At 40.3% G+C, this 20,164-nt stretch overlaps 1 protein-coding gene across 1 annotated transcript in view; it reads left to right on the top strand.

Moving 5' to 3' along the window:
* LOC133136907 (sodium channel protein type 4 subunit alpha-like) overlaps nt 1–20,164 on the top strand; it is a 92,602-nt gene that overhangs the window by 45,537 nt on the left and 26,901 nt on the right. Inside the window, exons 14-16 of the mRNA XM_061254780.1 lie at nt 351–589; nt 4,403–4,576; nt 7,198–7,554. Of these exons, the coding sequence (XP_061110764.1) occupies nt 351–589; nt 4,403–4,576; nt 7,198–7,554 (770 nt within the window). The remainder of the gene's footprint in view (nt 1–350; nt 590–4,402; nt 4,577–7,197; nt 7,555–20,164) is intronic.

The raw sequence follows: 20,164 nt of genomic DNA, 5'->3' as shown, positions 1-20,164 counted from the left end.
TTTCAAGATTTATATTCTAGGTGGTTAGCTGCTCAGAACAGACCCCTGTAGCATGCGTTTCCTCTATTTATTTAGCTGGAGTGTGATAAGAATTAATTCTAACTCTCTTATCCCAAGTATAGCTCAGGTGAATGTCTGAAAGCTCCATGACTGCCTCAGAGACGACTCCAAGATCAGATTTCTTATTTTGGTGTCTGAAATTCACGCAGGGCTTATTGTGGGATATAGTTTTGGTTCATAGCCAGTTATGCAGGAGGATATGGGTGTAAAATGAGCTACGTCTGTGTGTGTGTGTGTGTGTGTGTGTGTGTGTGTGCTTACAACGGCTTCTGTCTGATGGTTGTGTCTAGAGCTGGAGGGAACCCAACAGAAATGCCCCCCTTGTTGGTACCCGTTTGCCTGGAAAACCATGATTTGGGACTGCTGTCCCATGTGGCTTCAGCTGAAGAAGTGGACGAAGATTATGGTCATGGACCCGTTTCTAGACCTGGCCATCACTATCTGCATCGTGCTCAACACCCTCTTCATGGCTCTGGAGCACTACCCCATGACACTGGATTTCACAACCATGCTGTCTGTGGGCAACCTGGTAAGGCTAACATGGTAGCCAAGGATGTGCTGTCATAGTGCTGAGAGTAACAGGCTGGTATCACATTGTGTTTGGTTGTTATCTGGTCTGTTCCTATCCATCCCTGGATACCTTTCTGTAGGAATGCAACTTTATCTGGATAGAAATGCATCTAGCAACTCCCTTGTGTTGAATAATATAATTAGTGTGTGTGTTTTAGCCTTGGGGAGCCAGTATTGTTGCCCTGGAACAAGTGTATGGTGCCCTGGTTTCGGAGAGACACAGGGCCTGTTGATTTCATTTGGTTTCTGAGTACTTCATTGGTCGATTAAAGCAGCTGGTGGCACAGTTAAATCACCTCACCTGAATTCATAGATCTGAATTTGTTTCTGATTTCAAGGTGAAAAAAAAAAACAAGCACCAATTGCAACTCTCCAGGGCCAGGGTTGCAGACACCAGATCAGAGTTAATCTAAAATGTCCCTCTATCCTGTTCATGGCATTTAATTTATTTGTATTTAATATAATAAATCATGCATTGTATGCTGTTCATAATTAAGTCATTGTTGTGCGCAATCACTGCTTTTGACTACCGTCTCCAGTTAGCCTTATGCATAACATGACATGATGTTTTTTGAATCTGGAGGCTGAGGGCAGAAGGCTCTAGAAAAAAAAGCATTGTATGCGTCTGAGTCACCGTGTGTTTCCTGGGAATCCTGGGTACACAAGGGCCCTTGGTCAAGTGCGAAATGAGATTAGGGCCACAGCTGAGACTGACAAGTGGATGTCCACAGGGACAAATGTGCAAGTCTGTTGAGGTGGTGAAGCCAGCAGCCTTGAGTCAATGCACCTGCTCCCGAAGAACAAAGATGTGCCTGAGAATGAAATAAACAAGCTAACTGTGCTTCATATTTTATCTCCAGCTAATTTTACTTGTAACAACTGTGTGTGTGTGTGTGTGTGTGTGTGTGTGTGTGTGAGTATGTGCGTCTCTGTGTGTGTACATGTGAGTGTGCCTGTGTTTGTGTGTGCAGGTGTGTGTATGCATACTGTGCTGATACTCAGCTACAGAAGAAGTAGCTTTGGGCTCCCAAAGCAAAGTTTCTGTCACAGTATTTTGTATCTAATTTGACACTTCCTGATTGCAAAAGATAACAAGTGACATCACCAAAGGCTATGGAACTGATTTGCGTGTGAACTATTCTACAGACCTACTTTACTGCAGCCAGATCATTTTCAAATACTGGGAGAATGGGGATCCACAGTACATCAGAAATAATGCAACATATAAAAGGAATTCCCCCTGTAGTCTTCTGCAGTCCAGTTTGAAGCAGTTTATTAGCTTACTTAGCCTCTGTCAGGCTAACCTTACATGCTGATGAAATAGGTCGTCAGGTTACGTATAAATGCATTTATGAACTGAGATCAGGCTCTTCCCATAACAGATAATGAGATTATGAGCATATGTTATGGGATATGATGCTGTTGTAGGATTAGTCCACTATACTGTCACTGAGCCTTTTAGAATTAAAGTGCTCATTTATTCACTGACTTTCTTCTGTTATTGACAACCAGGCAACCACAGGGTGGAGTAGTGGCTTGTACAGAGAGCTTATTGACTGACTTCGTCTCCCCCTTTGAGGAACCTTGTTCATTATAGTACTGTATCATTGGATATGTTGATAAAGTAGTCCATAAAATCCATGAGGAGTGGACAAATGGAAGATTTTTTTGCCCCGTGCTCCATTAATAATTCATTAGAATTGTTTTCATATATATGGAGGAACTGAACTGGGCTGTTTTTTCAGTCAAAAGATGAAGGAAGAGAATACAGTCTGATAGCTCTTTCTCCATTCCTTGGCTGAATCGACTCGATTTTTGATTAAAAAAACCATGTTGAACCATGTTGCCTTCTGTGGAGTCTCTCCTGAATAATTACACCAATTTTCCTCTCAAACTGCTCTGACTACATGCATATTCTCGCATTAATGAGACAGCAGCATTAAATACCAAAGATAATGAGGTCTACAAGACACATCCACTGAGCTAATTAATTAATGTAAATGAAAAAGCAAGCACTGTTGTTTGTTGAAAGGTGGGTCTGAAATGTTCATCACTTGAAGGGAATGTTGATGCGACTCGAAAGATTACATTGAGGACCCAGATAAACTTTGAATCCCTTGCTGGTCCCTTTGATCCCTTGCATTGTATGTAGTATCAACTCCTTGATTAGGGGTGTCGGATTCAAATTCTGGATGACCACAATGTCTGCTTGCTTCTTTTTTCTTTCAGTCAGCAGCCAAATCAAACTTTGAAAACAAGTTGTGTGGATTCTTTATCCAATAAATTATGTAAATGATCCACGGTGCTGAAAGAGCTGAAAGAGAGGGGGGGGGAGAGAGGGAGGGGGGGAGAGGGGGAGAGAGATGGAGGGAGGGAGGGGGAGAGAAGGGGGTAGAGAGAGAGAAACACTGATACAAAGAGAGGGGGAGGGAGATATAGATAGAGGGAGAAACCTTTAAAGATAGAGAAAGAAAGGGAGAGAGAGCAATAGATAAAGAGAGATAAAGAGAGGGAAGGGACAGGGAGAAAATGTGTGAGAGATTGAGGGAAGGAGAGAGAACGAGAGATGGAAGGAGAGATGTAGAAAGAAAGAAGTGACAGACACTGTGGGTCTACAGGGTATCTGTCACCCCTGTCCGAGATTATAGGTGCAGATCAAATAAAAAAATGAAATCAAATAAAGCTGCAATTATATCTTAATATCATGCTACTTTGCCAGTATTTTCCAGACACCAAGATATCTTAAAAATGACTTCAACAGAAAATGACTGTAGTAAAGTGTAACAGGTGGCATTGAGACGGTATGTTTTTCTTAAATTGGTTGCTCACGTTGTTTTTGAAACTTTATTATGTCCCTGGTAAACTCACTCAATCTCAATAACCGCTCAGCACATTGCAAAGACAATGTTGCCCAAACTTTAGTTTACCAGGGTTAAACCAAGGTCACAAAACAAAACAAAACAAAAAATTGAATAACAAAGGGCACAGATCACAAACAACTGGGCTGAAAGGATGGCTAATGAAGCCTTATAGGGCTCTCGGTCTGCAGAGTTTCTTCGTAATGACGCCATTGAAAAGGTTGCGCACGTAGTCCATGCTCTGTGCTGGTCCACCCGACCCCCATCTGTGCGGCACGTATCCAGTGTCACAACAGGGTGTGTGTCTTGGACAAACAGCAAGCAGACCAGGATCAAAGAAATAAATTAATAAACAGAATTCTGTTCTGTTCCAGCCTGTCTTTTCTGCACGGCTACAGAACACATTCTCGCCATCGCAAAAGCGCAAAAGCGGAAGTAATGTCTTGATAACTGCCAGCTCAAGCACAAAACAGGGAAGCAATTAAAATGAAAGCAACGACCACTTTCTTACAGCTGCACTTAATATATGATGGTCCAAAAGCACTTCCATAAATCACGACAGTAGATGAAATTGTGAGCTGACTTTGAACATACTGACTGTTTATAAGTCGGACTTTGGATTGTCATGGACTTTGTGTGGACTTGACAAATGCAAATAAAGCCTTGCAAATTAAACCTGGTTGACTTCTTTCCAGAAGCCCAAACAATGGTTTCAAATCTATGCTATTATTTCAATAATAATAATACTTTCAAATGGAGCTTATAATCACAGGGCTCTTGGTGCCCTGTCAATAGGTCTTTGACAACAACAACAATGATTCTTCTGCCAGACAAAGTGTGGTGCTGTCAGAAGCCACTAGATCTGAATGCAAAGAATACATTTTGTGATTTTTTGTTTTTAATGCCACTTCTAGGTCTTCACCGGGATATTCACAGCAGAGATGGTGTTTAAGATCATTGCCCTAGACCCGTACTACTACTTCCAGCAGGGCTGGAACATCTTCGACAGCATCATCGTCAGCCTCAGCTTGATGGAGCTGGGTTTGTCCAACGTGGAGGGCCTGTCCGTTCTGCGATCTTTCAGACTGGTACTGTTCCCTTTCAGTTCCACATTCGCAGTGCCCTGTGCAGTGTTGGTAGAACTTTGCTACTACGTGTGGACAGATAGACAGATGGGTGGAGAGGCGGATAGCCTGGCTACACATGCTACATGTAAACTGGTAACATAAAGCCAGCTCTATTAAAAGGAATCAGGAATATAATGAACATTTGAACCTTCTAGAGTGCTGGCAGTAAGGTGTTTAAAATACAGTAGGATAAAATTTAACCCAAATTGTGACCGTTAATTCACTTGCATAAAATTATATGTAAAATGCAAGTCTCCATGATTAATGTCTACAGCTATAAAGCAAAAATACATAAAATATAAAAGTATATTTGAATCAAACAGACACAGTCACACACAATTCAGTGACAGTTGGTCACTGAAATAATTATTTTCATATCAATAGGATTTGGAAAGCAGGTCACACATTTTATCAGTAATCAGATCCAGTGAAATATGTGCCATGCTGCCGTTTATCAAGTGTGTGTTAGCTTAGTTCCCTGAAATGTGGTTCAGTGTTGCATGGATCCAGAAGAAATATTGAACAGAGACAGGATAAAGTGGTATTTATATTATGAGGTTTGTGTTATGGGCACTTTCAGGTCTACGAGTGGGAGATTATCCAATCTTTATTGCTCATGATATTGGTGTTGGTGGGCAGATCTTGATCTCCGATTTGTAAATGAGTTAATGCCTGTATTGGTAATGTGAATAACCAATCTCCTACTGCATGTACAGTGGTCTGAAAAAGTGTTTGCCCCCTTCCTGATTTCTTATTTTTTTGCATGTTTGTCACACTTAAATGTTTCAGATCATCGAACAAATTTAAATATTACTCAAAGACAACACAAGTAAACACAAAATGCAGTTTTTAAATGAAGGTTTTTATTATTAAGGGAGAAAAAAAATCCAAACCTACATGGCCTTGTGTAAAAAAGTGATTGCCCCCCCCTGTTAAAACATAACTTAACTGTGGTTTATCAAACCTGAGTTCAATTTCTCTAGCCACACCCAAGCCTGATTACTGCCACACCTGTTCTCAATCAAGAAATCACTTAAATAGGACCTGCCTGACAAAGTGAAGTAGACCAAATGATCCTCAAAAGCTAGACATCATGCCGAGATCTAAAAAAATTCAGGAACAAATGAGAAAGAAAGTAATTGAGATCTATCAGTCTGGAAAAGGTTATAAAGCCATTTCTAAAGCTTTGGGACTCCAGCGAACCACAGTGAGAGCCATTATCCACAAATGCCGAAAGCATGGAACAGTGGTGAACCTTCCCAGGAGTGGCTGGCCGACCAAAATTACCCCAAGAGCGCAGCGACGACTCATCCAAGAGGTCAGAAAAGACCCCACAACAACATCCAAAGAACTGCAGGCCTCACTTGCCTCAGTTAAGGTCAGTGTTCATGACTCCACCATAAGAAAGAGACTGGGCAAAAATGGCCTGCATGGCAGAGTTCCAAGACGAAAACCAAAGAACATTAAGGCTCGTCTCAATTTTGCCAGAAAACATCTTGATGATCCCCAAGACTTTTGGGAAAATACTCTGTGGTCTGACGAGACAAAAGTTGAACTTTTTGGAAGCTGTGTGTCCCATTACATCTGGCGTAAAAGTAACACCGCATTTCAGAAAAAGAACATCATACCAACAGTAAAATATGGTGGTGGTAGTGTGATGGTCTGGGGCTGTTTTGCTGCTTCAGGACCTGGAAGACTTGCTGTGATAAATGGAACCATGAATTCTGCTGTCTACCAAAAAATCCTGAAGGAGAATGTCCGGCCATCTGTTCGTGACCTCAACCTGAAACAAACTTGGGTTCTGCAGCAGGACAATGATCCAAAACACACCAGCAAGTCCACCTCTGAATGGCTGAAGAAAAACAAAATGAAGACTTTGGAGTGGCCTAGTCAAAGTCCTGACCTGAATCCTATTGAGATGCTGTGACATGACCTTAAAAAGGTGGTTCATGCTCGAAAACCCTCCAATGTGGCTGAATTACAACAATTCTGCAAAGATGAGTGGGCCAAAATTCCTCCACAGCGCTGTAAGAGACTCATTGCAAGTTATCGCAAACGCTTGATTGCAGTTGTTGCTGCTAAGGGTGGCCCAACCAGTTATTAGGTTTAGGGGGCAATCACTTTTTCACACAGGGCCATGTAGGTTTGGATTTTTTTTATCCCTTAATAATAAAAACCTTCATTTAAAAACTGCATTTTGTGTTTACTTGTGTTGTCTTTGACTAATATTTAAATTCGTTTGATCTGAAACATTTAAGTGTGACAAACATACAAAAAAATAAGAAATCAGGAAGGGGGCAAACACTTTTTCACACCACTGTACATTACAAACCTTTGGGATGATTAATTTCTGAATCTGGATTTTCCTCCACTGGAGTAATGTTACTTTTGTTCAGAAGGAAGTAGCACAGGACAAGATAATACTACAAAGGTAATGCAAGTGAAACTTTGCATCACAGTTTGATCAGCGAACCCTCCAAAACTTTTTACTGCCACGCAATTGTGAGTCAGATTTGAGGACAAATATTTCAGACCATTGCAATCTTAATGGGAAGTGTCTCATTTAACCGGTGTGTTTGTAGTTGAGGGTCTTCAAGCTGGCTAAGTCCTGGCCTACCCTGAACACCTTGATCAAGATCATCGGTAACTCAGTGGGAGCCCTTGGTAACCTGACCCTGGTCCTTGCCATCATCGTCTTCATCTTCGCCGTGGTGGGCATGCAGCTCTTCGGAAAGAGCTACTCGGACAACGTGAAAAAAATCTCCAAAGATTGCTCACTGGTGCGGTGGCACATGAAGGACTTCTTCCACTCCTTCCTCATTGTGTTCCGGGTTCTGTGCGGAGAGTGGATCGAGACCATGTGGGACTGCATGGAGGTGGCCAGCCAACCTCTCTGTATCCTCGTCTTCATGCTGGTCATGGTGATAGGAAATCTGGTGGTGAGTCATGCTCATGCTCTTCTGTACGTTTGCGTTATTCCATGACTTTAACTTCAGAATCATCTGTTGCTATTGTTTTCAGATCATTGTGATTGCTTTATTTAGCATACTGGCAAAACTGGGATGTTGGAATAATCAGGATTATTCAAAGTGGAACATGCTGTTCTCTGGAAGGGTTGAAGTAGTAGTGGCTGACCACTGACCTTTCTGTAAATGCTTCGAGAACAGTTACACAGGGCCTATATGCCTGCAGAAATGATGTCACAGAATGGGAGGAGTTACTGAGGAGTGAAATTGGCTTGTTCCACACACTTAATGCTTCCATAAGACTATATTTGAAATGTAGGTATGAAATATGTGTACTACTTATTTATATCTCCATTAAAGTATGTAATAATTGTTTGGGCAGACACCAGTCGAAGTTATGTAAGGAATAATCCACAACGAGGTGGTCATTACATGGTTTAACAAATGATGTGGGGAACCACCAGATGCAAAGCTGGTGATAGCCAAAAAAGTTTATAGCTAACTGAGAGTTGTCCGTTTACATACAACCATTTCAGCACATCACATAGTAGCTATTAATGCTAGCAATCTACCAAAACATTAGAGACCTTACAGCTATTAGCTATCTCAATTTATTGTTACTGTACTTCACAAAACCATTCACAGTTATATCAGATACCATTTTTAAATGCAAAAAACTTTATTGGCATGACAAAAAAAACATTGTTTAACTCTGTTGGCACTGTTGGCTTTTGGTCTCTCCTTAGCCAACTGCAGGCTGTGTATTAATTTAGAACAATGGTTCTCAACCTTTTTTCCCCTGAGACCCAAATTTCAATATACCAACTCAGTCGCGACCCAATAGCAAATTAACAGTGCTTATTCATCAAGCCAATAATTTGACTATTTATTTTAGAAAATAAAAATATGATTACACATGAATACATGAATATGAATACACATTTAATAACGAATACACATCTGGGGCTGTCTCCCTTTCATAAGTCTGTCAAAATCTGTTTGTTTCTGTATTTGTTCTTTAGCTGCGTGAGGGCAGAGAAGCCAGCTTCGCATAAATAGGTGGTACTGAAAGGCAAAAGCACTCTGATTGCATGGTGGCCAAGGGCAGGATATTTGTGCACAACGCTGCACCAGAACTGAGGGAGAGTCAACTCTGAAAACTTCTTCTGCAGGCCGCGGTCACATGATAGGTCCACCAATTGAGATTCCGCTTCGGATGACATTGCCACAGTTTCCACGTCAGTTCCAAAAGGGTCCCTTATCCAAGCGTGAGCCAGCGCGTTCTCCTCCTCTGGAAAATAATCAGAGAAGCATGTGTGCAGTCTCTGCAAATGAGATCACATGATCACAGCTCTGATCTGTCTGTATCCATCAGGGTTTTTACCTCATGACACACGTTCGGTAACATGTCCAACCTGTCGCTGGTAACATGCTTGGACCACAGACGCAACTTTTTCTTAAATGCATGGATTTTGTCCATTTGTTCAAATCTGTTGTGTCCCTTCCCTTGTAATGACACATTCAGAGTGTTCAAATGATCAAAAATGTCAGCAAGATAGGAGAGACGTGCGATCCACAGGTCATCGTTAAAATGTTCTGCCAGCTCTGACTTTTTCTCCGCTAGAAATGCTACCAATTCGTAAACTCGGGATAACACTTTGCCCCTGGATAACCAACGGACCTCGGCGTGATAAAGCAGTTGTTCGTGGCCGCTACCCATCTCTTGACAGAAGGCTTGAAAACACCTTGCATTCTTTGCGCTGTGCTTGATGTAATTGATATCTTTCACGACCTATCGCAATGTTATCGCAAAAGTGGATTCATCAAGTTGTAAAGTGAAACAGTCGGTGGAGAGACGTTCGGTTAGCTGGTGCTCAACATCATTAGACATGTTACAGATCCTGGTATGAACTGTATCATTAGACAACGGAATTGTCTTTAATTTTGCAGCTTCTTTTTCACCAATGAGTGCAGTACACATGTCTATTGCACATGGAAGGATAAGCTCTTCTGTGAGAGTGTGGGCCTTTTTACTCTTGGCGATTTGGTAGGAAATTAGATAGGATGCTCGCAGTGCCTGCTCCTGCACGGTACGTGCACGTTCAGATGTCTTCTGGGACACCTCAAGATTTTGGCTCTTACCTTGGAAAAAGATAAAGAGGTTTATCCTTATGGCTGGCGTGTTTTGTTTCTACATGTCTCTGTAATTTTGAAGGCTTCATGCTTTTATTAGCCAGTACTTCATTGCACAGCACACACAAAGGCTTATGCTCACCATGCTTCACAGTGTAAGTAAATCCATATTTGAGAAAATCCGTTTGTATTTTTTACGGGGATCTTCTGAAGAACAATGTTCTGAGCTGGTACCAGGTGTACAGGGAGATTTAGCGGTATTTTTAAGAAATTTATCCATCGTAGCTTATTAGACTAGCAGGCTAGATCTTGCAAGAGATCAGTGTAGCGCGCCAAAGTAAGTGACGCTGGATATGTTGATACATTTGAAATGAAATATCTGATAGGCTTAACATTTGATTGGTTGAATGTTCAAAACTGTTGGTAATCATGTGCAGAACCAGGTTCAGATAGCTTAAATTTAGAATAGGGGCCTGGAAGTTTTTAGACTGAGCAAGTTGGTATTTTTTATTTTTTTTGATAAAAAAAAAATGAAAACGGAACTCAGTCCGTGACCCTTTCAGAACGTCCCCCAACCCAAATTTGGGTCGCGACTCAAAGGTTGAGAAACGCTGATTTAGAACAGTGCTTGACCGGGACTACTTGCCAAAAGTTGAACGATTATGCAAAAATAATCACTACCTGGCATCCAATCAGAATCCAGTATTCACCAAGACCGTGATTATGTACAATAATAACATCTTGAATGTTCTGTGACTCTTTTAAATGGTGTTTAAGAAAACTTTGATGAACTGGGATCGTTATCTTTCATGAGCTGAATAGTAAAACTAATGTCAGATCAGCACTTAAGAAGTGCCCCTTCCTTAAATCTCATGTAATGAAATGAAGGTGCCTCATGCAAATGTTTTCCCAGGCGGGAGTTGTACGGGCTGACCACGCTCCACAGACACGAACGTATGGCCCCTGCACCCACTCTCCAATCGAGATTATGTACCATCTACGGTTTCGGTCTGCTGGCTGTCTTTGATTATGAGCAGCGCTTGGCAGTCTATGGTTTGGCGGCTGATGGGCAGACCTGCCGGTGTGAAAAGGTTCAGATTCAGGCGGTCCTCAGCGCCGTTATCGTGCAGCCGGGCTGCCTAGCCGGCCGGATGAACACAGCTGCGCTTTATGGCCGTTATTTGATGTGTCTCTGGCCTCCCTGCCATGACTCACGGCGAGGCGCTAAGCGAACGCTTGTAAATGGCAGGCTGGTTCTGGCTTCTAATTGAGATAACATTTAATGGGATCAGGGGCTTTGAAAAGCAAATGACACTTCGGGATGTGACGCCGTCTTCAGTGGGCGCGCGGCAAATTGTGTTTGGCTGGGGGGGGGGGGGGGGTGGTGCGCTTCCATAACTCCAAAGGCAGCAGCTGACCTAGTCATGGGATATTTTAAGACAGTTGATCCTCCTGTGACCAGCTGATTCGACATCTGTCCCGTCCTCTGAAGCCGAACAGAGAGGCGTCAGCGTGCCTCCAATGGCGAACCCCCACCAGAGTGTACGCGGTACAATGCGCAGTCACACAACACAAGCCCTTACTGTACACTCGTCACTGTCATTGTCTGACTTGTCACTGTACCTTGATTCTGATGACCGTCCACCTCATCAATTCATTCTCATCATTAACATCTTCACTTCCCCTCATATTTTCGATTATCCTCACTGAATCATCGCACTAACGCTGTCAATATCATCGTCATTATCATCATAGTTACCATCATCAACATCATCGTCATGACTCAAGACCAGTAAATGAAAACAGTGTTTTCAGAAAGATTATTACAGCTTTATTTTGACGTTTTATTTTGTTTTAGCTTACAGTACATTCCTGCCTCTCTAAAATGCTAGGATTATTTTCCTTTCTGTTACTACCCTAAATCCCCCAGGGACTCTGTTCCATTTAACTTACAAAGCATTTGTTCTCTCTGCAGTGTTATTCTGATTCAAAGCACCCTGTAACATTCCTATGAACTGCTTCGTGGTTTTATCTCAAAACAGTGTTTTTGAATTCAAACTGTTAGTTCAAACATCATGGAGTCATCAACAGAAATTTGATACCCAAAATTATGCAACTAATTATATCATTAAAATAATTTGAATAGCTGAATGTGTGGCTACAATTTGCATAAAGATTTTTTCTCATTTTCTCATTTTTTTGTTCCTATAAATATATGTTTTTTCTCATGCCACAGACAACCTTAAATTGACATGTTTTGGGCACCCTGATGGCCACACATCACTCTAATTACTCTGCACAAGAACCAGTAGAGAGAAATTTATTAAGGTTTCTGATAAATCCATGCAGAATTAATATTCATCACTCATAAACATGCAGATCACCGTTTGGTTTATGATATTTACTGTACTGATGGAAGGAAGCTCACAGGCTCTCCTGTGCAGTGGTTGAACTGGGACTGACCTAATATACCACAGTTATCACAATTGAATGGCCTGGAGCACTGCTTCACGTTATACATAGTAGAACTATTCTTCCTGTGTTACATAACCTTTCCAGAGTGTTCTTTTCAATGGTTACTTCAAGGGTGAAATAAGCATTTCCTCAGTTGTGTACCGGTTCTATGAGTTGTTGACGGAGTTGTGAGACGGGTGCGTGGGGGGTTGGACCCAAAATGCACGACTAAGAAACAGGGGTGTAATAAAGTCCCATCACGGCTTTATTCAGGGAGTGTCCAGTGAGAGTAGTCAAAAAACAAGCAATGTTCATACATGTAAAATCCAGCCAAAACCAAAGTGCAGTACCGAGGGAGAATGCAGTCTCGTAATCGGTACACCATGCAAAAAGTCCGGTAGCCAGGAAAGCTGTCAGCAGGGCAGAAGTACAGGTGGACAGTAGGCAGGCTCAGGGTCGATGACGGCGCAAGAGTCAAGATCGAAGTCTGCTCCGCGGGGCAAAAGCACAAAGACAGCAGGCAAAGTCGTGGTACAGGCAGGCAATGGTCAACAAAACAGAAGTCAATAATCTTTGGTCAATAAACAGGCTTGGATCGTAACGGGTAGACAATTGCTTGACAAAAACACTCAACCGCGCACTGACCAACAGGGGGCAACAATTTTGCAAAGACATGACATGGAACTGAGCTTATATGCAGGTGTAGACGGGTGCAGACAATTAGATTGAAAGCAGCATGAGAATGGAAATCAGGTGTGGAGGATTGACAAGTTAACAAGGTAATTAGTAATCGTTAGTAATAAACCTATCCTGCCCTAGCATTAGTAAATTAGTAAATGACATGCGCAAGAAACGTAAGGTAACATGAACACATGGTTAGAATGTTAGTATTACCCATTACATTACATTACGTGGCATTTAGCAGACGCTCTTATCCAGAGCGACGTACAACAAAGTGCAAATCAATCACAAGAACAAGTGCAAAAGTAGACCTGAGAGGACAGTGCAGTTCCGAGTCCAAGTGTAAACATACAGAAATTCAGAACCCTTGAAGAGTACAATCAACATTCAAACTAGCATACCACTGTTGGCAGCTAGAATACAACAACAGCCAATAAAAACAACAATACCTATACAAGTACCCAATCCTGATCTAGCGTTAATAGATTAGTAAGTAGACAAGGGAAATTGAAACAATTAGGGAAATGTGAGTGACAGAAAGGGAGAGAGAGAAAGCATGAATGCAAGGTTTGCAGAAAGACATGAAAAAGTGTATGCTAATCAATGAACAGAACATAACATGAAACAAACATAAATCATGACATAACAAGTTTGCAAAATTATGACAATAAACTATATAACATGACATGGCAAGACTAAGAAAAAAATGGTAACAAGAACTAAACATGAAACATAACATGACAAGACAATGAAACATAACAAGAAATAAACATAAAAACATGGCGAGACTAGACTAACATAATACGTGACATGACAATAACGTAACTAAGACAATAACTAAGCATAAAACATGACGTGACAAACATGAAACGTATATGTTTCATGTATAACTGTACAATATGTAAACAGCTGCAATATTGTATCCTCCATCATAAGCCAGGACAGCAATCTCAGAAAACACACAGCAGATGTGGATATTGGTGGTGTTGCCTTAGGTTTGCACTGGCAAACATCTGAGGTGTACAGTAAGTCAGGTTTATAGGACATAGTGCACCTCACAAGACAAGAGCTCCTGTAGTGGCCTAATAATGTTTCGATATTGAGGTCAAATGAGTTTGGGCCCGCGTCTCAGATGATTAGAGAAATAAATCTTGTCGCTGAATTGACTCCTGTAGCCTCTGCTGTCATTTGGCTCAGCATCCTCAGTTTATCCACCCAGATGTTGCATTAATATCCAGCTGTGAGCTACAAAGTCAGAATCTAATGAGCTGAGATCAAATCCACAATGAAATGTAGTCCAGCCTAATTCATTTTTAACTGATCAAGATTTCCTGTCACTATTTTTCTTGGGCCATGTCAATAAACTGCAAGACAGTGTAACAGTTTGTACTTTGAAGCATTTAAAATCTCTTGAAGAAATGAAAAACTCACAGAGGGCAAAACCAGAGCATGGCTTCTGGTTAAATAAATCCACACATTCACGTGAACATCACTGAATAGTGAATTGCATTTACGTTTACATTTTAGGAACTAGATTAGGAGTAGATACCTTTATCCAGAGTGATTTACACAGCTGACATTATGTTTACATGCAGTCCATTTTCACAGCTCAAATATACAACGACAGGACCCTTTGAACTGTAATTGAAACAGCAACCTACAGCACAAGCCAAGTTATGCAAAACATTATGCAGACTGCCATATTGGTTTGTGAAAAGCACATATGTGGATTACTGTCCAGGGTCAGTATCTTATTTTAGCAGCTTTACTCTCTTGAAAGTGAAAGTGAGAATTAATCATTGCCCATTTAATCGTGAAATTACTGTCTAATTTGTTTTGGATGCAAAATGAAGTGCACAGTAAATGAATAGCAATGCTTGTATTAGTATGTTATTAAGTAATAAGTGTATTGTCCCGAACCTCCATAAGACAGATTTTATTAAAGTTAAATGAAGTAATACAGTGGTTACCTAGAAATTGTCTTGTAATGGCAGTTTTATTGTAGTGTGTGAATGGTTTGCTATGAAATAATCCCATTACCCAAGTCAGTTGTCCTTAGAAGGTGCTTACAGTAAATTGGAAACATAGATTTCAGCTAGCCACGGGTCTCTAAATTGGGTTATGTCACATCATTAACTATTATAATCCTCTTATTGTTTTCTGAAGGGCCTGATTTCATTATAAACAAGACGCTCTGTTGTTTATGACTCACTGATGGGGTTTCTTGTACTCTAAGAAGCTCATGTGCCCTAGCTGGTGTGCTGTAACCAAAATCACTGCAACTGTCTGCCACTGACTCAATGAATCTCTTCACTTTTTTGTATTCTTTTTTGTTCATGCTCACAGTTGGTGTATGAATTTACAGCATTAGGATATAGTTACAGACACTACAAGTTAAAGATGAAACTGTACTGCAATAATATGGTACTTGGACAAAATAAAAAGCCAGTATGCAGCACGACAAATTGTATAAGTTGGGATGCCTCCGAGCTCATGCAGTTTTTAACACATTTAGACCCGGACGTTCTAGTGGTGTTTTCCACTTCTCAGAGAAATCATGTAGATTATGATAAACCATGTCTTCATTTTTCAGTTACATCATTAATCAAGGATTCCCACCATTGAATACATGGAGGTTCATCCCTAAGCCACTTCACGATAATAGCCTTCCTATCCAGCATTAAAAGTGGATGAATTATGTCCTTATGATCACTGAGTGAAGTAGTGAATACAGCGCGCATCCATGTATGCAAAATAGGGGATTGGCTGCCACCTGCTGTCAGCCTGCTCAACTCCTCACATAAGTCTTCCCCAAAAGATACTTATACCATACAATGCAATCCCCACGGGGCAAATCAGCAACGCACAATGTGTCACAATTGAGGCAACTAAATTCTAGATAAATGGCAATAATGGACTCCAAATGCAATCAAAAGCCTCGAATCAAAGCAAGATACTGCAGTCTCATACATACCTGCACTAAGTGATTGAACACACCTGACTTATCAGAAACTCCTGTGAAGTCATTTGTCTTTATATTATGGTGCCCTGAAATGGGGGTCTATGCACAGTATAAAAAGGCCTATAATTCCTGCACAGATCACCCAATATGGATGTAAACACCCTCATATAAAAGGTGACAGTTTGCACATTACTCTGATGTTCATTGTTTCATTTCACTTGTCAATGTGATGGAGTACAGAGCCAAAACAACAGAAATTGTACCACTGTCCAAATATTTACAGACGGCACTGTATATATATAATGCAATATATTATTGAATCTTTAGCATCAAAATCCAAGTGCAGGAAGACATGCCTTGTGTTTATACCAAGAATTCCTGCCTTTAATAAACGTGACTTGGTCAGCATCCACAACAGAATTCACAACGTCTTCCAATCTTTGACAATTCCTCTCCACATTTATCCAACTAATAGGCCTATAGGATTAACAGTATTCTGGATCCTTGCCCTTCTTTAGTATTAGAATGATGTTGGCTACATACAATACATGGAATCCAGAAGTCTAGACTCATCAAAGGTTTTTCTAAAAACCCTTAACAGTGGGCTTGTGATTTTTTGTTTCAGATGGTCATGAATAGCTGCATCTATTTCTAGACGTGATATGAGGTGTTGTAATGTTCTGGTTTGGACTGCTTTCTGTGGCAGGGTTAGAGCCTTGAAGTAGGCACTATCCTTGAGCCTGTCTGAGCCAGTCTCTGACTCATATCATTTTTCACAAAACCGCTTGAATGTATTGTTAGTATCTTGGTTACCAATTAGTCGCTTTTTGTTTTCATCCTGAATGAAATTAATGTTTTCACTGGAGCATGCCTTGCCAGTCTTGCCAAAAGGTAATTGGGCTTATTGTCTAATTCACAGAATTTTGTTTTGGCAAATAGAACATCCCTTTCCACCTTCCTTGTAATTAAGTTGTGCAGTTCCAAACGGGCTCCTTTTAAATCAAGCAGCATGCTCTCTGCATTTGTTAAATAATATTCTTCTTCTAATCAAGCTGTCCTTGTTTTGCTACTCGCTCCATACCCTTATGACTTGTTTTTGTAATAACCATGCCCTACAGGTAGGCCTCATACATGTATGTGTCCCACAATCAGTTAACTATATTTTTTGACTTACTGGTTTTCTGCTGTTGTAGCCTATGCACTTAGAGGTTTTACACGTTGCCTGTTCAGAGATGCTCTTCTGCATACCACTGTTGTAATGTGTAGTTATTTGCATTACTGTCACCTTCCTGTCAGCTTTGACCAGTCTGGCCCTTCTCCTCTGACCTCTCTCATTAACAACATATTTTTGCCCGCAGAACTGCTAGTCACTGGATGTTTTTCACACCATTCTCTGCAAACACTAGAGACGGTTGTGCATGAAACTCCCAGGAGATCAGCAGTTTCTGAAATACTCAAATTACCCTGTCTGGTTACAACAATCATTCCAAGGTCAAAGTCACTTGGATTACATTTCTTCCCCATTCTGACATTTGGTCTGAAAAACAGCTGAACCTCTTGACCACATCTGCATGCTTTTATGCATTTTGTTGCTGCCACGTGATTGGCTGATTCAATATTTGCCTTCATAAGCTGGTGTACAGGTCTACCTAATAAATTGCTCACTGAGTGTCAAACAGACACGCACACACACACAGACAATCTTGAATAAACCCATACAATCTACATCAAACTCTAAATAGCATACAGTACTGTACTATTGGAAATTTAATAATCAGCTTGAACATGTATTTATTTTTCCAGTATTTTTCGACATAATATGATAATATTCATGCAAAGAAAACCAATGTATTTTCTGGCTTGTTTACTTTATTTTAAATTACCGATGGTCACATAATGCCATGGCCACTCATGGTCAGGAAGATAACTGTTCTGAGTACATTTGTACAAATGAAAATGGCTCAGAGAAACAACAGAAGAAAGGCTACAGATGAAAGTTTCAAGAGGCACTTGTTCTTTAAAGGGATATTTCACTTTGGCATAACACAAGTAATTTTGCTGAGCTAAATTGTGTATTGGCATACTAGCAACATCAGCTGTTCTTGCTGACCGTTAACGCAATCGCCATCCCTTCCAGTTTTTCCTGGTTTCAGTTCACTCCCATTCATTTCCAGGTCCTCGCTGAAATGACTAGTTTCAAAGCACAGACTAAATATGGAGGACAATAGATTAATAAAAGAGAGTACCAAGATCACATGATGTTTTTTAGCTGATTAAATTAAATTAAATTAAATTAAATTAAATTAAATTAAATTAAATTAAATTAAATTAAATTAAATTAAATTAAATTAAATTAAATTAGTTAGGAACAATTTTCAGATTGGATAGTATTCTATGGATTGACCTACTATCCTCCATAGTTAGTTTGTGCAGGAGGAATGGCGACCCCTTAACAGTTAGCAGAAACAGCTTACTAGTATTCACACTATGCAAATACAATGGGGTAAGCTCCACACAGTTACTTGTGCCAAATTTAAACATCCATTTAAGCACAGTGTTTCCATAATTTGTGCCAGTAGTCTACTGTAGCTTGTTTCTACCTGAACGATTTCAACAGTAAGTCATGTTGGCACCTAATACCAGATGCTTTGACAGAACAGGGCTGAATATTCCCCAGTATGTGGGTGGCTGTGCATTAAGTACTGGCCAGTGTTCTCTGTGAAGTTGTTCATTAATGCCATGAACATTGGAACTTCTGTTTTATTTGCTCATTGATTGCCGACGGACCCCTGTGGGCACAGCTCACAGATCGGAGAGAATGAGCGAGCTTCAGGATGTGACGTTTTATAGGTGTTATGTATGTTCTATGAAGAAAGCTATATTGCATGAGCCGATGGTCAGAATTTTTAGATACACATGAATGATTGCTCCAAACGACATCCCAAGGAATTCCATAATTACTACTGGATAGATTTTTATCTAAATGGATTGAATTGTAAAGGGTTTGTAGGTGGTTCTAAGAAGAAAAGGGATCGAGATTATACCCCTTGTTCATTTCTCCTAACCAGCATGGCATGTGTTACTGTTCCTCAGGGAACCCTGTAAGTTTTCATTGCCAGACACAAATGTAGGTAATAGTATAATTATGTACCAGGTCGGTCGTATTGTGATTTTAAATCCTGGAACGTACGGAGGCCATTTTGTTCAAAAATGTCAGCAAAGGTATGAATTTCCTGTGTTCTCCATTGAGGAAATGAGAAAGGAAAACAGGAATCTGTTAACAGTGTGTAGTCATGAAAAATGGGAGTGGCCATTTCCAGATGGTCTTGGTATGTTTCTTGACTTTTTTCCAAATTGTGAGAAGATACAAGATTATGGACCCATACCGCAATTTAGTTTGTCGCAGAGGAATAGCTGAGTGAATCCTGAAGTCTGAGGGGATGTACCAAGCTTTCTTTAATAGGTTTCCAGGAGATTAGGATCTATCTAAGTTGTAAAATAAGAGATCAAAAATACAATTTAAAATTAGGGAGGGACAGCCCCCCAGAGGTTTTGCATTGTCTGGTTTCTAGTTTAATTCTGGGACATTTGCCTTTCCAAATAAAATGTGAAATTAGAGTATTAACTTTGGCCCAATATTTCTCTGGTGGGGTAAGTGGAATTATAGTGGTGAATACATGTACAGATGGAAGAATGTCCAGTTGAATAAAGGAGACTCTAGCCTGTAGAGAGCTTGGGAGAACGTTTCTTGAGATCAGCCTCTATTTGTTTAAAAATTGTTTAAGGCAATATAATGGAGTGAGGGATGGATATAAACACCAATCTATTTAATGTCTTTAACTATGGTAAATGTGAGGTTACTTTAGACCCATCCTAATGGTGGATTACTGCTTAAATTTAGTACTGGCTAAAATGAGGTCAGTGTATTCAGTACAAATAAATAAAATGCACTGTGCACATTATAGCGAGTGCAATGTTGCTTCCATTCAAAACAGCTAAGCTTGCATGAATGCTTTTTCTAATTTCATCACTGTATATTTTATTAAATTTCGACCCATAGAGTGGCAAAACACAATGCTAACTTGACTGTAGCTAATTGAATGTTCTAAATAGACAAAGAAAGTTATAAATGTTATGTTTATAACAATTTATGTTAGCATTAGGGCTTTAATTTCTGTCTTTTGAAGCTTTCAGTAAATGCAAACATTTAACTTAAAACTGATTCATATAATGTAATTACCAACCATGCTTGTCCCAGTTATTAACTGCCACTGTATGGTATAATTATTTTCCCAATAGTTCAATTGTATGAATAATCCCACAATCAGGAGAAAATACTTACTGCAGGTCGCT

The sequence above is a fragment of the Conger conger genome, chromosome 9 (assembly GCF_963514075.1).
Source record: "Conger conger chromosome 9, fConCon1.1, whole genome shotgun sequence".
In the NCBI taxonomy this organism is placed as follows: domain Eukaryota; kingdom Metazoa; phylum Chordata; class Actinopteri; order Anguilliformes; family Congridae; genus Conger; species Conger conger.
This window is presented reverse-complemented; position numbering and strand designations above follow the sequence as displayed.